Raw genomic sequence first — 20523 nt, forward strand, 5'->3', positions numbered from 1 at the left:
TGTTCAGACTTGGTACACTCAACTTTCTTCTGAAAGATTTTATGGGTGAGCAGAGATCCAATTCTTATCTCTTATGTTGTCACAAACCTAAGTAAACCATGACAGATAGGAAGTGAATTTTTTTTTTTTCAGACTGGTTTGAAACCTGTGCTTTCTGTCTTTAGTTCAAGTGCCCTTTGCTCATGTGGAAGAAGTATTCGCTTTGTTAGACATTCAATACTGTAAATATCACGAAAGTTCCAAATTTGTATTACTAGATTCCATGACTAAATGTATCGACAAACCCAAAGAAATGCATTTTAATCCTATATAGAGCATACATCTTCTGAGTTCAGTAGACAAATATATATATAAATATGCTGCTTTCATATCTTATATATAAAAAAGAAATACAAACTATAAAAGCTTGTTGAAGATAGGCTCCTGAGGGTTTCTGCTTAGCTCTTCTTGAAAAGCAACAAGGAGCAAAATGCTTAAAAATATTACATCCAGGCAACAGATATGTCTGCTGGGTAGTAAGAAGGGTCAGGCACACAACTGCATTTCACGCCCATTGCCATCAGCTCCTCTGCTGACCTGGTCATGCCTTTCTCCCATGGCCACAGACAGCAGAGCAGAGCTTAACTGACACATGACCTAGATCAGATTTACAGACAAATTAAATCCTCGTTTCCAGGGAATCTGTTTCAAGGCTTACATTAAGGCAACTTGCAACCTAGGCTCAGCAGAGATAATTTTTAAAATCTTTTGATATGTCGGTGGTTGAAAAGGTTTAACCATGTCTACAGCAAAACACTGACCCCATTCAATTCTGCCAGGGAAATAGCAGCACCATGATGTATTTGAAATGTTATTTATGTCAGTACACCAAAGAGATGATATAGAGAAAATAAAAAAGCGATGGATCACCAGCTGCTGATTATCCATAAGAAAATGCCTGCAAATTATGGACAATATTTTCAGAATGAACAAGGCTTCAGAAGCAAAACAATATAGAAATCTGAAATATATGTTACAGCACTCAAATTAAAAGACAGTATTACCTATTTTGTCTTGGTTAATAGGGAAGAGAAGGTGACAGATTAGAGCTGGGGAGAGGGAAGCCGTGCAGGCTTCGATTAATCTGAACTGTCTACCCACATTTGCCTACACAAGCAGAATTAAAACCATCAAACAAGTTTTGGTGCTAGATCTCACAGAGTGTGGTGGAAATAATATGCCCTGACATTTTTAGAGTTAAAGCAATAGGGATGAGAGCGGCATTTTGCCATTTGAAGTCCTGTGGTCATTTGCAGAGGACGCCACAGCTCTACTTTGAGAAGAAAGAGTTAAATTACTCAGAGCTATTACATCCTGTCTGCTGCTTGGCGGGACCACATACTGTGACAGCTGCGAGCTTTACATCCTCTACAAACTGACATTTTACACACATACCGAGTGCATCACACTGTTCAGCTTGTTTTCTCTATTAGCCTTAGCAATTAAAAAGGCAGCACTTTCTCTGCTAAGAGGTGTGCCAAGTCCTCTCTTTTTCCTTTGTGGTTAAATATCAGAACTCTACCTTTTCATTCAGAAAGCTTCTCTTTATGTTATTAAAGGCATGGATACACCCTACATGTCTTCCTTTTAAAAACAGTTTTCTTTTGTTGTGGCTGGGATTCTTTTGTTTGTTTCTTCTTCTTAATTGGGATACAGCAGCAATGATTTAGATTCATTTCAGACCACATCTGAACAAGTCCATAGCTCATCGAGATAATCAAATCTGATACAAATTTAAAATAAGGATCCATAATACACTTTTATGTCATGTTGCCCATCAGCACTTCTTCCACTACTTTGACACAAACAAAAATGACAAATGGAAAAGGTTAATCTAGATCAGAGCTGACCTTACCTAAAAAAAATAAGGAAGTCTACATTAATGAGTCATTCCACTGCTCCATAGTTATCTCTGTGATAATTATACTTTGAAGTATTCATAAAAGAAACAGTCCTTACTGGCCTTCAGACATCTTCTGTCACTACTGAACTCTGTCCCTTCCCCCTTCATCCCCCATTTTACAGTCTCTTCTTCTGCCACTGCATTATTCCATGTTTATGGTAAAGAAAGGTGAATTCTGACAGGATTTAACAGAGAGGCGACTTGGTCTTCTGGGCACAACACTGGGGAAGCACCTACAGATCCCCTGCCTTCCAGATTTGCTTTCATCAAGTTGATGACTTTGCCTATCTATGCTTATTATGTCTCAGAAAGCATGAGGCATGAAATATCCAGACAGTTATTTAAATATTTGGAGAAGAAAACAGAGGTGCTCAGCTCTGCTCTTCCTCTAAATGGGTCACGCCTTTGCAAGAGTTCCAATGCCTCAACCTTCTTCCTTCAGCAGGCTTTTTCCTCTAGGTATTCTTCCATTTTCAGGTTGGTGAGTAAAACATTCATATGTGTTCATAAGCCTCCCAAAAGGGGGCACTTGATCTCAGAAGAGCAACATTGCCAAGGAACACCCAGCAACCATATTATAAATTACAGCAAAGAACAATCTGATCACAGCAACAAGATGTGTATATGCTATCAGTCACTTTCTGAAACTGCACATAGCAAATCTTATGTCTGGAACAAAAGATTCTCCATGTCAGCCCTCATGCAGACATGGTGCACAGCAGTACAGTTTGTCTTGACACACCAGATGGCATTGGAAGGTTGATTCTTTCATCTGTTGACCAGATGTGTCTCCAGCATAGAACTGATGGAACAGAAGGCAAATGATATTCCACCCACAAGGTCTCTAATGCTTCAAGGGGCCTTGCTAAAAGATTCTGTTGTGTCTTAGTGTTTTGGTCACTACTCTACCATTAAAAGATTCCCACTATCTGATGCTATCCTTGTCATGTAGCTTGAGATAAACTCTCTTGTGTTCACATGGAGCAAACTATGAGATGCCACTATGCCTAACTTGGTTGCAATATCCTACTGAGACAGAGAACCTGTCACTGGTTGTCAAAGAGGCAGAACCAAACTGGTTCAGATCAAGCATCCATTTAACTCTGAAAGCTGTCTTCAACATGGCCGTAATTTACAGCTAAGGAAGCAATATATATGAGGGTAAACATGTAGGAAACCTGCCTCAAATTTTTTTTTTGTTCTTCCTCTCAGCACGTCTGGTTTCTGCTGAAAGGAAACCACTTTGTGCAATGAAACTATTCTGTAATGTAAGGCACACTAAGTGGGTGGGAGATCTGAAGGTTCACTTCAAAAATACACTCCTGATCTGAATTAAAATGCTTGCATAAACAGAGATAGATAAGGTAGAGGAAGAAACAATTTGAACCCATTTAAACTTCAATCTGCAGCATTCTCCACAAAGGAGTTCCACAGATCTGCTCCTGCTTGGTGAAGAATCACCTGACTTATCTCCTTTTTGTTTGGTTTGCATCTGGTCTTGATTAGTGCCATTTGAAAAGCCTTAGTTCTCCTTCTGGAAGAGATGCAAACAGTCCATCCCTATTTGCATGCCTCACATGATTTAGGAGTCCTCTACCCATTCCATTCCCTGCAATTCTTCTCTTTTCCAGGCTGAAAGGACACATCATGTAAAGTCTTTCTAATATGGAACCTGTCTGTATCACTGATTACCCTCACTGCTCTTCTCTGAACTTTTACCTTCTCTTAATATAACTTTCTGAAATAAGGTGATATCAAACCAAGGCTTATTTAGTAGTACAGAGTAGTAAATGCTTGCTGTTTCACTCTTTATTCCTTTCCTAACTGTTTTAACATATGGTTAACATTAAAGCTTCTTAACATTTGCCTTCTTGATCAGCACTGACCTAATGCTCTCATGGAACCATCTGTCATTATCTCAAAACCCTGCTCCTGAGTGGCAACACCACAATTTGACACTAAAAAGGAACAAGAACTTACAGTCAAGTATTTAATAACTGGAATAACATTAAATGGAATATAGGAATTGTTTTCTCAGATGCTCATTAGCACAACAGAAGCTGCCATTAACACACTACACAGTTTTTCAAGAAGTTTACAGACGTTACTGAACAGCCATTTCTTGATACACTACAAAGTCATAATCCAATAACCAAACTCTTAATCCCAGTCTTCTGGAATTTTACACACTTAGTCTAGCATCTGTCCCATTTTTCCTTAATCCATCCTTTTGGCATCTGTGTGCCCTCCTTGCCTTTCTTAGGAATTTACACCATTTACAATATATTCTGAGCAATAAGATCAGTCATTGCCTTTATAGATACAGAACTTCTAGCAGACTAGAGTAATCAAATAAACAAATAAAAACCCCTCTGAGAGTTAGGCAATGGTTTATTTTATTTTCCCAGCAATCTTTTTGCTTCAGGTCAAAAATAATTTTAAGCCTAGTTTTTTAAATACCTGTCTGTGTATCAGGTCTGCTGTGGAAGACTGGCACTGGTTGATCTGATCCAAGCAGTGTTTCTACTGATTTGAGTGTGCACTTGCATCAGAAAAAAAGCCAGACTATGACACACACAGTTTGTTTACAGGGATCTATCCAGAATATCCAGTTCTTTCAGCATATGAAGTGAGGTCAGACAGAAGCAAATGCAGTTATCTGTGCAGTCCCACAGCAGCTAAGCCTAAGTAAAGGGCAGCCTTCTTTAGAACTGCAATGTTAACACTGACTTGTGTGATCATGTTGCCCTGACAACTGAAGGAGATCCTCTTTGCACTTTATCTAGAAGACATCTGTATTTTTGGGACAGATAGCCCTGAGTTTAATTGCTTACCAAAACTGACATTTTCTATCCCCCCAATAAAGGAGACTATAAAAGTAAAAAATTAATTGTACAAACCTAGAGTGTGGTTAACTACTATTACTGTTATGTTGCATCCCTTTACCTTGGTTGCTTGCCTGGTACTGCTGAAGCACAGATCAGTATGTGAGACTTTGCCTCACAGCCTTGGGGTATTCTAATTTGCAAAAAAATCAAAGAAGAAAATCTGCAAAAATACCTTTAAGACAGTCCACTGCTCTACAACAATTGCATCATAGCCCTGCATGGGTTTATTGTCTTCCACAGCAACATCTTCAAAGAGAAATACTCCATCCATTGTCCCATGTAAAGAATCTGTGAAAACACAGGGTTAGATATAAGTTTTATGGCAGGCACCCTTATGTGTAGTGAGATATTTGAAATTATTAATAGTAAATTCTTCCAATGAGGTTAACAAAAAAGTGCATAGAGCTTCATCTGATAGTCCAGCTCTATTAAATGAATGAGGCTAATGTATCTAGTGCTTTCTAAGAGCTCCTGCTCTCTAACAGCAAACCTCACTGTCCACTGTCATTTCAGTTTGTCCTCAAAATAAACAGCCCTCCTGTTTTGAGCAGGCAAAATTAATTCAGACCTTACTCCAGTAGTACTCCCCACCTATTTGCAGTTATTCACACACTTTGGGTGCTGAAGACCACAGATTATGTCAACTTTTCAAGGGCTTTTGAAGGTACTGATATTTTGAAGGGCTGATATTAATGACTACAACAATTAACTCTCACAAGTCAGGATCCTTCATATGGATCAGCTGCTGCAATTGCAGTGATCTACAAGGACTAAGGATGATAAGGATGATCTGGCAAAACTGAACAGTGTGAAAAAAAGATATATTCATAAACTATTTAATCAATTTATGCAGGCATTTTGACCATCTGGTTTAGTGGCTCTCTATTCTCATTTGCATTACCAGCATGTTCAGCCTTTTTTTCAGACAGCACATACTATTAAAGTTACTTGAGCAGCACTTTCTCTTTTAACTTAGCTGTCTACTCCATATTCAGCAATCACTCCCATATGCAAGTACTCAAGTTTTGTCAGCTTCATGACAGAACAAGATCAGAGTAACTGAAAAAAAAAATTACTTTCCTTGCTACAAACAAGTTAAATGATGAAGCAATAGAATTATATTTAGAAAAACTGTAAATAAGCAGTACTGTACTCTTTATGAACACAGAAAGTTCCTCTCACATTGTCACAAAATGTGTTTTTCAGTCTTTCTAGTTTAAATAATACAATTACCCTGTATTAGCCCCTCCCAGAGCGTTGTATTTTGCATTATAGTTTCTTTACTCTTGTAGGAAAACTTCATTCCTTGCACTGGTATGATACATATTTTTGAAAAGCAACCACACATGCCAAACTGACAGATTTCTAAACAGTCAGGAGAGTCTTTTGTCTAAGTCTGCTTAGCTGATTCATCAGGTCCTCCAGCTTTCCCTGGTGGATATTACAAGGTCAAGAAATGCTAGCAGGAAGGCATTGCTGCCTCCAAGGGAAAACATGGATCATACTCAGAACCAATTTTCAATAAGGAGGCAGTGAAGAGGATTAAGGGGCCTCTTACCTTTTGCAGACACAATCTCAGTCAACATCTCCTGATGTCATTATACGATCTAAATTCAATTATTTGGCAATAATAAATTTGTTGTGGGCAAAGACCACAACAAAGCAGACTCCTACAGTTGGAGGCTTATGTCTACAAACACACTGTAGCAAGACTGCTGTAGATGTCAAGCATTTGCACACCCCTTTGCTTCTATTTGCATAATCCATTACTCTCTAGCTGCAGTTTCAATCAAGTCATTAAACTGTTAGCAGATTCAAATACTGGTATCTAGACTACAACAGGATTTTTCTTTCCATTCAGTTGTAAAGTAAAAAAGAAACTTCCTTGGGCTTCTTTTGGGAGACTCAAAGAAGCAGAAAAATACACACATACTTTTACACTGACTGTCTCCCTGGACAGGTTTCGTGTAATTTTGTTTGGAATAAAGAGGGATAAAAACTTCTCACCACTACAGCAACCCAGTATTACACACTGGTCCAAGGAGGATGAACTGGACTACAAAGCAGTAATTCCTTCTATCTAGATTAATTTCTCATCTAAGTGGTGAAAACTGACATTGTTAAATAACAGACCAGATCACCAAGTAGCTGAGTTGCAGATTAGAAAACGTAGGCTGAACAAGACTGCCACATAAAAATGCATACAAGTGTTAATTACCTTCTTTCATTTAGAAATGGCACTTTGTTAGACCCTACATTTCATAGCCAGAACTCCACTTCCGTGCAATGGATCACGTTCCAGCATTCACACCCATACCCAGATCTATTTTAGAAGGCAAAATGTACAAATAATCCTTTTGTTTTCTAAAGCAGGGATAATAGGACAGCACCCAAGGCTGAAACCAGAAACCCACCGATCCCTACTAGACACAGACACCCATGTCTTGCCAGGAAGCTTTACAGAGTGCTGGTGTGGTGCACTCCTCTATTGTGAGTTCCCATAATGAAATTCAGTGTCACGCTGTTGGCACAACCACAGCGTGAGCTTGCCCCGTGCATTTGCCAGCTAATTAATAAGTGATCAAAACACAATCAGCATGCTTGTGTTTACACTCACTCATAAATCATCCTTTATGTTTCACTCTGCTGCTCATTCCACTTGCGCAGTTCACAGCTTCCACATATGTGAACATTATGGCACACATGTAATGCTTTAGAAACTAATGGCTGAGCTTAAGAGACCCTACAGGCAGCAGATAAACTTGACTGCAATTCCTTGATGGATGCACAATGATTATTGTTGAATGCTACATCCAGTCAATCCCAAAATCCATTAATTTTCTGGCCAGGAAAGAAACCTATAGAAAATAAGAACATGTGAAGGGGAAAATAAATGAGGGTGAGCAAGCAGCTGCATACTGGTGTCTGCTCAACAGTGTGATGTTGGTCAAAATGTCTGTAAGAAAAATTGTTTGATGATACTTCCTAGGATTTCCCCCCTTAACCACAACCAATTCTTCTCTCTACCTGCTGTGCCACAACGTTTAAACTTCTATGCCATGAATGCAAGGATGCCCATTCTCACACCTTGGCTGTACATCTTTTACAGGGCCTCTACTACTCTTCCAGAATGATGGGGGAGGTAAAGGAAAGAGTAATTCTATCACTAACTTCTTTTGCATGGGATGGGATGCTCAGAATACTTAGGGGAAAGGAAAGAGCAGCCAAGAGAGAGCTAAGGGGGTCATATTTTGGAGAAACAACACACATAGCCCATGCTATGGTGTTAGAATCAGTAGGAATTTCAGGGAAACTCTCACACAGAGTTGTGGAAGATGAAGGAGACAAACTAAGGCACTGAGTCTACCTACAATACCTTTATGCTCTAGAGTCTGCAGCAACTTAAGTTTACAGTCACGTGTTCTAGAGCAGGCCCACTAGGTGAGAATAACATAATCAATCATTAGATATTTATGATATTGAGGTCTACAGCTGAGATAGTCAAGTTCAGGTTTCAGACACTCTTCCCCAAGCCTGTAGCATTGGGTTGTTGTGACCCAAGTGCAAGACCTGGAACTTGGCCTTGCTGAACATCAAAAAAAATGGTCTTGGTCCATTGATCCAGCCTATCCAGATCACCCTGTAGAGCCTCCCTACCCTCAAGGAGATCAACACTCTCACCTACCTTAGTGTTATCTGCAAACTTACCAAGGGTGCACTCAATCCTCTCATCCAGATCACTGATAAAGGGTGTTAAACAGAACTGTCCCCAAAACATTCCAGCAATATTTGCAATACAGCAGTACGGAATAAAATAAATCATTTTGACTTTGCTGCTTATGGTATAATTTCCCAATCTCTACTCTTGAACAGACATAACTTCACTCTTTCTTAATGAAATGACTCTGAAAGTAAAGGTTACAATCACTGTTCTTCCTCTGAAAATGTTCCATTACCACTGCATTTTTATTAAGGTATCCTACTGTGAAAAAAAAAGCTATTTTCACTGGGTTGTATAAATATTTGATGTAGCTCAGTTGACAAAAAGCTATTTTGATGTTCTTGCTTCTGATTTACACGAAGTGTACTGGAAAAGATTTCTTACTTTACCATGACAGCTTTCCTAGTGGGCAAAAATTTCCCTCTTGTCTTTGGACTACAAATCCCCCTTGTCTAGGAAACTAACCTTTAGGCTGCTACTGCTCTCAATGAGGAAAACTAGGTATCTGTAGCTTTATGTAGCATGTGATCTGAATGTTGGCCTTTGCTTCATTCTTATATTTGTCCCTTCTCCTGAATCTTTTCACCTTGAGTACACACAGAGAAAAATAATTCCACATGGATGATAAAAATCTCAGCCACTTCAGTGAATAAGGTGACTGTAATTGGTCAAATGCATCACTGGTTCATCTCTGTCAGAGGCAGTGGGAATATAAGAGAGCCAATCAATCTGACCCTCTGAAAACCTGACTATGTTCCCCTTCCAAGCAACTCACAATTTGTTTCATCTGCCTTGTCCTACTGTCAATGTTTTCTGGTTGGTTGGCTGACTGTTTCTAATGGTGAAAGGCAGGAAATTCAGAGACAGAATAGTAAAACATATACAAGAATGCCAAGCATTTAAGGACCTGCAGTTAAAACCAAGGAAAGATAAGCTGGCTTGTTATTAGTCTCTCAGAGCATGAAAATATAACCTTATCTTTGAATTTTCCTACCTTCTCACACTGCTGATTGCAGACTTGATATTAGAGGGAGAGAAAGAGACCCCACCTGCTACACCCTTTCTATTTGCAATGGTATTAATTTGTAGCTTGCTGCTACAGCCTCCAGCTGTCATTAGAAGGTACCAAAGGTGAAGTTGTATCATTAGACACGATCAGCTTACATCTGGACTACAGGCAGAAATAGCAATGCCATGATTTGGCTGAAAAATGCCAACAAGTTACTCATCTCAAAATTTAAATAATTGTTAATTTGTAAAAAAAAAAAAAGAAAAAAAGAAAAAAAGAGCATTCAAGGACTAAGCAAGCTGCTGTTTCTAGCTTACTAGCAAAATCTGAATATATTTAATATACAGAGTAACTATGCTTTACACATTGTAATTTGCAGTTGCGTTATATTTCTGCTTATAATTATATGGTGAATAAGCAAAAAAACCCAATTGTTATCAGTGAACTTTAAAACTCTTTTAAAGACTAATTACTAAACTGTTGGCAGAAGGAAGAAACAGATTTATGACTACTGACAATCTGGAAATCTTCACTTCATTGGGCATTCCAAGGACAGGGGGGAAAAGAAGAAGATAATAATCCTGCTTTTAAGTCTAATAAGCAAAATAATGAATTCATATTTTAAGCCAAAGAGAAGACCAGCCCTAGAACAAAGAAATGTGATATAACTAATTAAAGAAAGTATGCTGGTATTACCTTAATTTGGAAGAGGATTAATCAGTGAATAAGGAGACCAGCTATAAAGCACTGGATAGGCTGGCATAATATAAGACTCAGCAAAAGTAGGGAGCTAGGAAGCCCTCAGCCCTCTCTTCCCTCCTCCCTATCCTGGGTTGTTTCATGCTGGTTGGCATATGAGTGGAAAAGCTGTTCTGTTTCTCTGCAGCATAGGAAAAATTTAGGATTTAAATCCTAAACACTTAACTGCCACTGACAGCAACTTGAGATGTTCTCAGCAAATATTCTTCTATTAGCATGGTCATGTTCACAGTGTTTTAATGTAACTCTTCCAAATAATGAATTTCTAGGAACTTTAAGTCTGAACTTTTTGACTTCTAAGCCTGTAACTGTAAAATGCTAATAAAAATATTATTGTTTGTCTTCCATCTCTAACTTAATTCAGAATCTGTCTGCTTTTATATAATTCATTGTCCTGTTTTCATAGTAACTTCACTGTCATCATTCAAGTCTACTTATGGCACCTCTCCAACACTCTTCACTCTGATATCCAAGTACATGAACTTCCCCCCCAAGGCCTCTGTTATGTAAATGAACTTTAGAAGCTTAAATAACAGAAGAATGCTGTTTTAAAGCATTTTTGAGTGTACTGATAAGCAGTTCTTATTAAAGAAAACACTGAGCCTGATAAAGCCAATTAGATTTGCCTCTATGAGTTGCAATTTACAGACTAAAGTAAAGGACCATTTGTTTTCAAGCAAGTTAACCAGCAATTACAAGACTTTCCAGGAAGCTGTGTGGAAGCATTCCATCAGCTGAACTTTAGACCTTCCTTTTTTGCTTCTTGCTTGCAAAACAAAAAAATTAGGATTGCCTGTTAATTTCCTGATTGACTTTTGCCTCAACTGACTCATATTATTGTGTTTTATAATGGGCTCTAGAATTCTGACCAACAGCAATAAGGGGAGAAGATGCTCTGGAAGCAGCTCCCCTATAACTGAGGCACAAACCCACTAAATCTTAGTAGCAGTGCCCAACCTATGGGTTACTACATCCCTTTTGATGAATGCAAACCACACCAAAATTAGGTGAAAGCCATAAGCACTTCAACCATTAAGTATACTGTCACATAATTTTCCAGTAAAATTAATCTGGCTGTAACTTCAACATTTTTTTACATGGTCCCTTGGCTATGTCTCTCAGATCCCTACGATGCACCAGTCTTCCTCTGTACAGCAGGCTTGTCTTCAGAGATACCTTGGTAGCCACCTGGTAGTACTGCAGTACAGACTGCCTGCAGTATTCAGCTGGATTGAGTGCCACATTTTCACAGCATGCAAAAATCTTGTTTTTAATCTTCCCTTCTTGAAGCGAGATCAAAATTTATCCATCACTCACATGAACACACTCGCTAGCATGAAACAAACACAGAAGACAGTTTTGGGAAACACTGTGCCATTGGGGTGGTAAGGGTCTCTGCAAGAACTCTGATTAGCTCAGTACATGTTGTCCAGATGAAACTGGAGGCTCCTCACAATGACCTCCAATCAGACCCACATGCAGTGCATGTCCGGATAGTTAAGGAGAAAGCTACTCTTCCATTTTTGTCATCTGCTTAACAACCTTATTAGTTTAATTAATTCTACTTGGTACCGTTTATTAACTCTGTATTTCTGCAATTACAAGATAATCTCTAGTATGTTTATAAAATAAAGCACATGATCTGTTTTTTCCGTATTCAAATGCCAAAATATTTCCTGTGCTTTCATTCCATTTCACTGAAATAGGCAGATCGAAAACAAATCTGCCCCAAGTCTGTATTAAAGCACTTCCCAAATGTCTTCTCTTCAAAGATAATGACCTCTATTAGAAGAGAAAGGAAAATAATCACAGCATAATGTTTTCTGTAATTTCCATACCATTTACCATTCCAAGGCTGAAGATGGCATTTACCAATGAGCCTCCTTTCCTGAAGTGATCTGTCATGTGCTCCAGCCAATTTGCTTCTAAGCTGTGGATAGTCTGCCCATTCCTCGAGATCCTCATAGGGATAGTCACTGGATAATACTGGCTGCATTTCTGTGGAGTTTTTGGCTTGTTGAAGAGAATGAAGTTCTCTGCTTCTACAGAAAAATAAAAAAAAATGGGGTAATGAAACAACTGTATCATCATATTCCAGCTACAACAACATATAACCTCCTCTTTGCCCTTTCCTGATTACACTGTGCAACTGTGAAAAATATTTGTGATGTGGTTATCTCCTTATTACTTTTCTGCCAGTGCTCAACACAGTAGGGTCCCAAAACCTAATACAATATTTTGATTGCTTTTACAATTCTTGTTACTAATAATGGATTCACTGTCGAAAATAAAACTTTCAGCAGACACTAATATCTGAATACAAACCAGCAACCCCTGTAATTAGAGCTACCAGTGTAACCAAGATAAGAAAATATGATCCACAAACTACTTTAAGTACTGTAGCAGTCAAAAAAAAATCACTAAAAATTAAGACACAGAGTAAATTTCTTTTTCTGCTGAAAGATTCTATGTTTCTATGGATTGTTAAAAGATCCATGCCACTGAGGACAGTTCAAATAGGACATCTCACTGTAAATTTAGGAGGAACTGCATTCTGTGGATCTTGGCCACTAAACAAAAGTACTAAGTAACTTGCATTTGACAATAAAATGGCATGGAACAAGTAGTATTCTCATCTGAAGAAAATACAATGAATCATTAACATAGAGACTATGCTGGCTGGTTTGCTGATTTACTGTGAGCCAAGGTGAGACATTAACGCAACTGTGAATAAATTTTTCAAGTGGAATTGTGAAGGCTCTTACAAATGAGAACATTTTCTAGGCTCTACTCCATATCTCCTCTAGTATATCATAGGAACAGTTAATGTAGGATTACCATTACAAAAAAGCCATTGCTGACAGCAAAGCTGAGCTTTCACAGCCCTAGAATTGGAAGCAAGTTTAAGCACAGATATATCTTCTGAATTTGCAGAAGGGTCCAACCATCAATAAAATGTCTCACTAAAAATTTTGGACATTATTATTTTACTTATTGATGGACATGGAGATCAATGGTAAAATTTCTATTGACTTCCAATGCCAAATACTCACCCCCCGAAAATTAATGTAAAAGGTAATGGCGTTAAATGTGAAACTCATTCATTCAATAAGCTCCTCTTGTTTCTAAGTTACAATATTCTAATCTCAAGTATTAAAGAACCAGATGGCAAGAGAAATGTTATGTTTGCTCTAACAAACATCACTGAGAAAGTAGCAATGTGTAAATTGAAAAAGATATTAGAAGGGAGAAGCTCAGACACAGGCTGGCAGTCTCTTGAAGATGAGAGCAGGAAGCCCATGTTACAACCAAACATGAAAAGGAGACCTAAAAAATCTCAGATCTGAACCATGATTCAAATAGAGTAGAAAGGAATAAATTGCTAACATGAATCCTCTTGCTGTTTACCATTTGTTTAGAAAGAACAAAATTATGATGAATTCTAACTCAGAAGAGCATACACAGAAAATTTCTAAGAGTTTTTGATTCTGACCCCCAAAAGAGACTCATGATGGAAATGGAGATCTTTTTGGTGTGTATGAAGACATTATGTGAACAATAGCAAATCGTGGAATTGGAAAGTCATGGGGAGACAATAATTTGAATTTTGACACTGGCTTGATGACAACAGGTATTTAAAACCTGTGGGATTTTTCTGTGGTTGATTTTGTTTGGGACCAGTGCTGAGCATCTACCACAACAGTCCCAACCACTGTTAAGTCACTATCAACAACAGTTTTCACCCAGAAAGCCTGACTGCTCAAGCATGGACAAAGACACCTTCAGTGTGGTTCCAGGTAACACAGAACTTTTGGATATTCCATTGGAATAGCTGTGCCTTCTTCACAGGCATAAGATTTTCAACAACTGCTTTGAAGAGTCCTTTGATAAAAAACATTCATGGGGAAAAAAAGAAGCAGCATAAAAATGACACCTGAGTAGTACAGAACCTAAAATGGAGAACAAAGTTAAGATACCACAAATACTAAGAACTACTTTTTTTTTTTCTGAAGTTTTATGTAGGGAAGAAGAAAGCCAAGAGTGGTAATTTGACATGGAATAAGTAGGCTAACCAGAAAACAAAATAAAACTAAACAAAAATCCTCAAACAACCTACCTCCCCCTTAAAAAAAAGAAAAAATTAAAAAAAGTATAAACCCTGCCCGTCCTCCCAAAAAAACCCCCAACCACATGATGCTTTCTATCTTCATATTCCTAAGGAAGGATGGAGAACCAGTGCCAAAGACTGAAATACATTTTCCATGGGAGGAAAAGGGAGTGCTGTGATAACAAAAATTCATACAAAAGTAATAAAGAAATCAACAGTGCTGCACAGGCAATAGATTTGGGACAATCCTACTTAAGGTGAACTGTCACATAAAACTGCCTTCTCTGGCCTTCAGTTTTTAAAAGTATTTGTGTAACGCACCAGATTAAAAAACTGTGTAAGGAACAAATAAAGCCAAAAAGCAGTTAGAATAAATAAGGAAACTGAAGGCATTTTAAAAATAAACCCTCTTATCTGGCAAATCATCAGCTGTAATAAAATCCTGGGGTGGTACACACAGCCAGAAGCTGGGAAGATTGGAGGTGATCAGCTCCATACATTATGCAGAAAGATTTCCACTGCTCAGTATGGAGAAGAACAGCATCAGAAAATGATTAAACTTGCTAGGTTAACTCTCTCAGCCAGTGTACATAAAAAGAGAAAGAGATGATTTGATTAGACTTGGAGATGACTAATTTAGAACTATAAAAATAAGAGAGGTTTTATAATGTGGAAGATTGTAGTGAACAACTTTTTCAAATAATAGCTGTGCTTTGATGAAATCTGGCTGCTCACTTGCTCAGTAAAAATTGAAAAAGGTATGGTGAAAGGTTGTAAGATTTTGATACAGATCTGATAGGAAAAAGCTAATTACACCAAAACACAACGGAAGCCAAGACAATAGTCCAAGGAGGGTACAATGCAAAGTCATTCTTGGTTCTAGATACAAAATCCCCAAAGGGGTAGGATCGTTTGGTTAATTCTATGTAAGATATAAAGAGAAAGGATAAATTAAAGTCAAGGACAGCACCAGCTGAATAGAACATAGATAGAATTTCCTTAGGTAGATTTGTAGCTTGTAGGGAAAGGAAGCAAACTGGCAAGAGAAATTACCATGCAAACTGCTTTCTGGGATTAAAGTAAATTTAGGAAAGAAAAATATTCTGAGGTTTAAACTTGAAACAGATCAAGAATACTGTTTTTTCTGATGCCTTTTCATTTTATAAATTACCTTGGTTTACATCTTATTCTGAATGACAATTCCTGCAACAGAAGTATCCTCCAAACAACAAAAACTTTAAGTAGGGGTATTCTGAGATCTCAACTGAGACCTGGATGGCATACAGGGATATTTGAAAGTGGAAAGCATACCTGAGGAGACATGTGTCAAAGAAATGAAAGAAAGAAAGCTGGTATATGAAGAATAATCTTACAAAGTATGTAAAGTAGAAGACAAAATACTAGAGGAACCATTTATTACCAAGAGATCCTTCACTGTGAATGAGCAAACATGATCCAGTAACAAAAATGCCTGCTGCTTTCTAGCAATAACACTTCAGACTGTAGCACTGCCCCAGACTGACTAGAAGTCCTCAGAGTACAGATCATATAATATTCCTGCTGTTCCTCATGTGGCTTAATTTCATCTGCTACAAACAGACTAAATGTGATAAGGCATAGTAACTTATTCCTTCTCTTGCTACAAAACCTTTCCAGGCAGACTAGGAGAGCATTTTATTCAAGTGGACAAAAAGGATACAAAGATCAAGAGCTCTCAGGGCACGCAACAAATAAAGAAATAAACCAATTCAGCTGAACTGTAAAAAAAAGTAAGTCTTCACATTCAGGCATACAAATGGGCCATAATAAAGCTGCACCTGCTTGTATCACCTCTACATTTGCCATCTGACTCACAGTCATTGTGAGCTCTGTAACCATACTGAAATCACACGAAGTGGCTCATGTGTCACATCTTTTCTTTGCTATTACAGCAGTAAGGCCCTCCCCACACCCCACCCCCAAGAGGAGCCGGGACCATAATTGAGGCAATTTTAACTTGGCTTTTATGTGTGAGAGGTCACTACAATACTTACTGCCACTAAGTGGTTTTAAGCATCGTGCTGGTGTTTCAGTCTCTGCAAGTCCATTTGGCTTGTCTGCTGCTCCTGTTACACTTGGGTTCCCCTGTTGAAACTGCTCTTCATTTCCCTTTGCAGAGTTGAGATTCAGCTCTTCACTTGCCTGTCCTTCACCTCTCCAGCCCTCCCTGGATGTGGCACACTGGTCAGCACTTTCCTCACTCGGAGCTGGAGTACTGCATCCATTAATGCTGTCTATTTTCTCGCCATCCAGCGAAGCACGATCGGCCGGGTAATTTGAAACATTTTTATTATCTCTTGATTGCACAGAGTTGTTACGGGTGGGTGTCAGGGAGGTGCTGACAAGACAGCTCTTTTGGGAATGGTACTGAGGTATAAATCCAACAAATTTCAAGCCTTGACTTGCAGCATCTTGAATCTACAAGTCAAAGAAGATTAGATTTTTAACTGACAAGCTGTCTTAGCTAAACACAAATACAGAAAATAACACCTTTCACAGCACCTAGCATGTAATTTTGCTACTTCTGTCCACTACCACAGGAAATTGTCATGTTACATTTACATTAAAAGTTACATTCTAGAGAAGCCAGATTAAAAGGTACCTAAACCATCTGAAGTGAAAGTGAGGGGGAAAAAAAAAAGAACCTGAGCAAATGCCTACATTATTTCTTCGCAAGAGATAAAGCATCTGTTTGAAAAGTTTCTTCATGGTAATCCACCAGAAGTGCTACCCTGCACACGCAGTTTTAGTATCAACCTTATGAAGTCAGGATCTTAATATCACACCTTCTGCTTCTTTAGGTGTGTGATTTTGATATTTACGCAAGGAAATGGCTATTAATTCTTTCTGTTACATGCACCATTATAACAACAGTTGCTGCCTTTCCTAGTTTGGATTGAGAAACAAATGACAAACTCCACATAGTGAATACATTAAAAAAAAAAAAAAAAAAAAGCTATTTTAATACATCACTTTTGGTAAGATACAGAACACAGAATAGAAAAAGGCATTTTGAGATGAGCAAAGAAGAACAATGGAAACTAAGGAGAACTATTACTAATCCTGTACAGTTTACATAAAGGAGGATAATGAAGGAACCAAATCCTGTGAAAAAAAGCACTGGGCTAGAAGTAATGGCAATTTCATAAAGCTGAAAGTAGCTAAGAAAGTCTCGTGGTGGAGCAGAAAAAGAAATTTCCTTTAGGCAGACTCAGCACTATAGATGCACCTACCATTCAAGTCCCCAGCCTCAGCCTCCATAAACCAGGAGAAGCTGCAGGGAGAGCCAGAGTTCTGTGAAAAAAGGAGTGTCTGCTGATTCACTTATCAAAATCACCCACTGGAGAGGAAAGGTTTCCATGTAATGTATGCTCTTTGTAAAGTCTAAACACACATAGATGTTTCACAAAGAAATGCCATGAGAATGGAGAAATGAACTCACTTTCTCTGCATACCATGTAGTTCCAGAAAATTAAGGTGTCTTGATTATACTCTGAGGCTCAATTTAGTATAAACTTACATGAAACAGTTCAGGGTTTTTTCTTCAAAAGCACATAAACAGGAAGAATTTCGTACAACTTTTTAATTTTAATAAATTTAAGAGGAAGCTCATTTCCACATCTTCCCTACCCGGAATTTATTTCTTTTTAAATGAATCATCTGCTTCCTGGTAATGTGTTACTCCTCTGAACACACAAACCCACAGGTGATATCTGCTCTACAACAAGAACTTCCTCTTTCAAACCATTATTAGATTTTTCCATGTTCAATTAACTCTTGATTCTGTGATCACAGGAATTTGAACAGAGCACTCCAGGAAACAAGGCAATGGTCTTCACAGGTGCTTAGCCTGGCAAATCAGCTCATTGCTAAAGAGGACAATACCCTCCAAAGGAAAATACTACTAGCAGTATCCTGATCAAATTACTATCTGTCCACTAAAGTTAGCAGGTAACCAGCTTGCTCAGAAAGGTTTCAGTGAATGTCAATGACAAACACATTAATTATCTGCTCACAGGGTCTGACTCCCTGTTGTAATTTTACAAATACCTTTTATATAGTCAATGACAGATTTACAATTTAGTTCATCTCTTACCACTAAACTACAGGGACATTGCTACATTTGTTTAGTAGGCTGCAGGGCAGCTAATTATAGAAATTTAAGTAGAATGCAGCTGTTAAGAGTTTGAGGATAGTACCTACACAGTAATTTTATTGGTTCTTGTCAATAAAGATTGTTTGTCGATCTACACCAGACTCTCCCACGCTGTGATTCGGATGAAAACAGCTCTCACAGCTATTGTAGCAATGTTTTACAGTCTTGGCTCACTCAAAAAAATCCCATATTTGTTCTAAGAACTACATGATGCTGAGGTTCTTCCAAGGCTCTTGTTCTCAGAATAATAACAGGAGTAACTAAGGACTGAAGGATAGTCTGAGCCATGTTAGCCTAATAGTTTAGGAAAGGACTGCAAAAAGAGGCACTTTCACAACAAGTTAATCAAAATACAATAAACAGAATACAAAATCTTTCTTAAGCCTTTATTTCTAATGTTCCCAACTACACAAGGGAGAACCAAGCATCTCAGTATATCAAATAATGCCATTTTAACAGGAAATGTTACATCAACAGTGCCATTGTAAACTGCAGAACTACAACGTGGTGCATTGGCAGACACAAACCAACTTCCCTTCCAACCACCCAGAAAACCATGAAAAAGCTACCTCTCATCATAAACAAAGTGTAAGACCTGAACATATTCAAACTACAAAGAAACACAATTTTGATTTTTCAGCATCCTGTTGAGAGCTAAAACAGTACAAAATGTTAGTTGCTGTCTAATCCAGAATGAATTAAGGCATCCAGTCCAATTGTGACATACACATTTCCTGTTTCCTCTGCTTGAAATGTTGAGTTTTTGCATTATAAAAAAGAAAACCCTGGACTTAAACAAGCCCAGACCTCAATACCCAGACAGGTCCTGTTCAGGACACAGGGCAGAAAAGAGTTGTCTCTACCAGCCACCTCTGGATTTTGGATCCTTTAAGGCATCCTGCATTGGCAGACACAGGCAGGTACATCTGCTCCAGACTTTTGGGAAAATATCAGTAAATATCAGTAAAAAGGACAACACATGAGAGGAAGAGGGAGCTGAGCTGAATAGGAAGAACACAGACAGCATCACCGAGAACATATTCCAGATAGGTTAAATTCTAGAATTACTACTCTTTATGCACAACTTTAGAGTAATAAAACAGAATACCAACAGAGATCCTTGTCATACTACGCTATAAACTAAATGAGAATAGAAAGTACAAAAAGCAAAACAACTACATATACACCACTTAGCACATCAGTAAAAAAGCCCTTATATTAGGTAATTCATTCTAATTTTAGTTGTTTCACTGACGTTTTTGTATTTTAAATATGCTACATACTTATTCTTTATGTCTTGGGGTAGTTTTAAAAGGGAAATTCCAACAGAATTTAAGTTAAGAGAAATAAAATCCTTTGGTTCTTTCCCCAGATAGTAACATAGAGACATTTTTATTGCCTCATAAAGTGCCGCTTAGACTATACTCACCACAAATACAAGAACAGGTTTCCATCACAAAGCATGTTATTGTTCAACAACAGAAGCAGAACTTAACTCAGTTATTACCTAATCTGGCTAAAACCCCAAGTGGGCACATCCAAATCAGTTTATAGCTGCCTTCCAACTGGATTTACTCTAGTTTAAAAATAGATCCACCTTAAAGAAGGGGTGAAATTTCATGTGTTCAGAGGGCCAAGATAGTTAAAAAATCTAATGTCATCACTATAATTTGCTTGATTAGAAACCTGGCATTTTCCCTGAAGGGAAAAAAATGACAGATTTAGCCTTTGCTATCTGTGAACTAAATACCAAATCTCCCACTAACTCTATCAGGAACAGGAACAAGCACCACATCACACCTTGATGTCATTACCTTAATAGAAGTTTAGCTTGGGCACTTGTGTTAACATTTCTTAACATTTGTGAAGTGTTATTTTTTATTTCAGAACTGTCTGACTGC

The 20523-nt window shown here is 38.0% G+C and overlaps 1 protein-coding gene across 2 annotated transcripts in view; it reads right to left on the minus strand.

Moving 5' to 3' along the window:
* RFTN1 (raftlin, lipid raft linker 1) overlaps positions 1 to 20523 on the minus strand; it is a 98035-nt gene that overhangs the window by 12443 nt on the left and 65069 nt on the right. For both annotated transcript variants that reach the window (XM_030446392.1, XM_030446393.1), the window contains 3 exons: positions 16461 to 16884; positions 12158 to 12361; positions 5003 to 5118 (listed from right to left, as the gene is read on the minus strand). In XM_030446392.1, the coding sequence (XP_030302252.1) occupies positions 5003 to 5118; positions 12158 to 12361; positions 16461 to 16884 (744 nt within the window). The remainder of the gene's footprint in view (positions 1 to 5002; positions 5119 to 12157; positions 12362 to 16460; positions 16885 to 20523) is intronic.

This window comes from Calypte anna, chromosome 2 (genome assembly GCF_003957555.1).
Source record: "Calypte anna isolate BGI_N300 chromosome 2, bCalAnn1_v1.p, whole genome shotgun sequence".
Classification (NCBI taxonomy): Eukaryota; Metazoa; Chordata; class Aves; order Apodiformes; family Trochilidae; genus Calypte; species Calypte anna.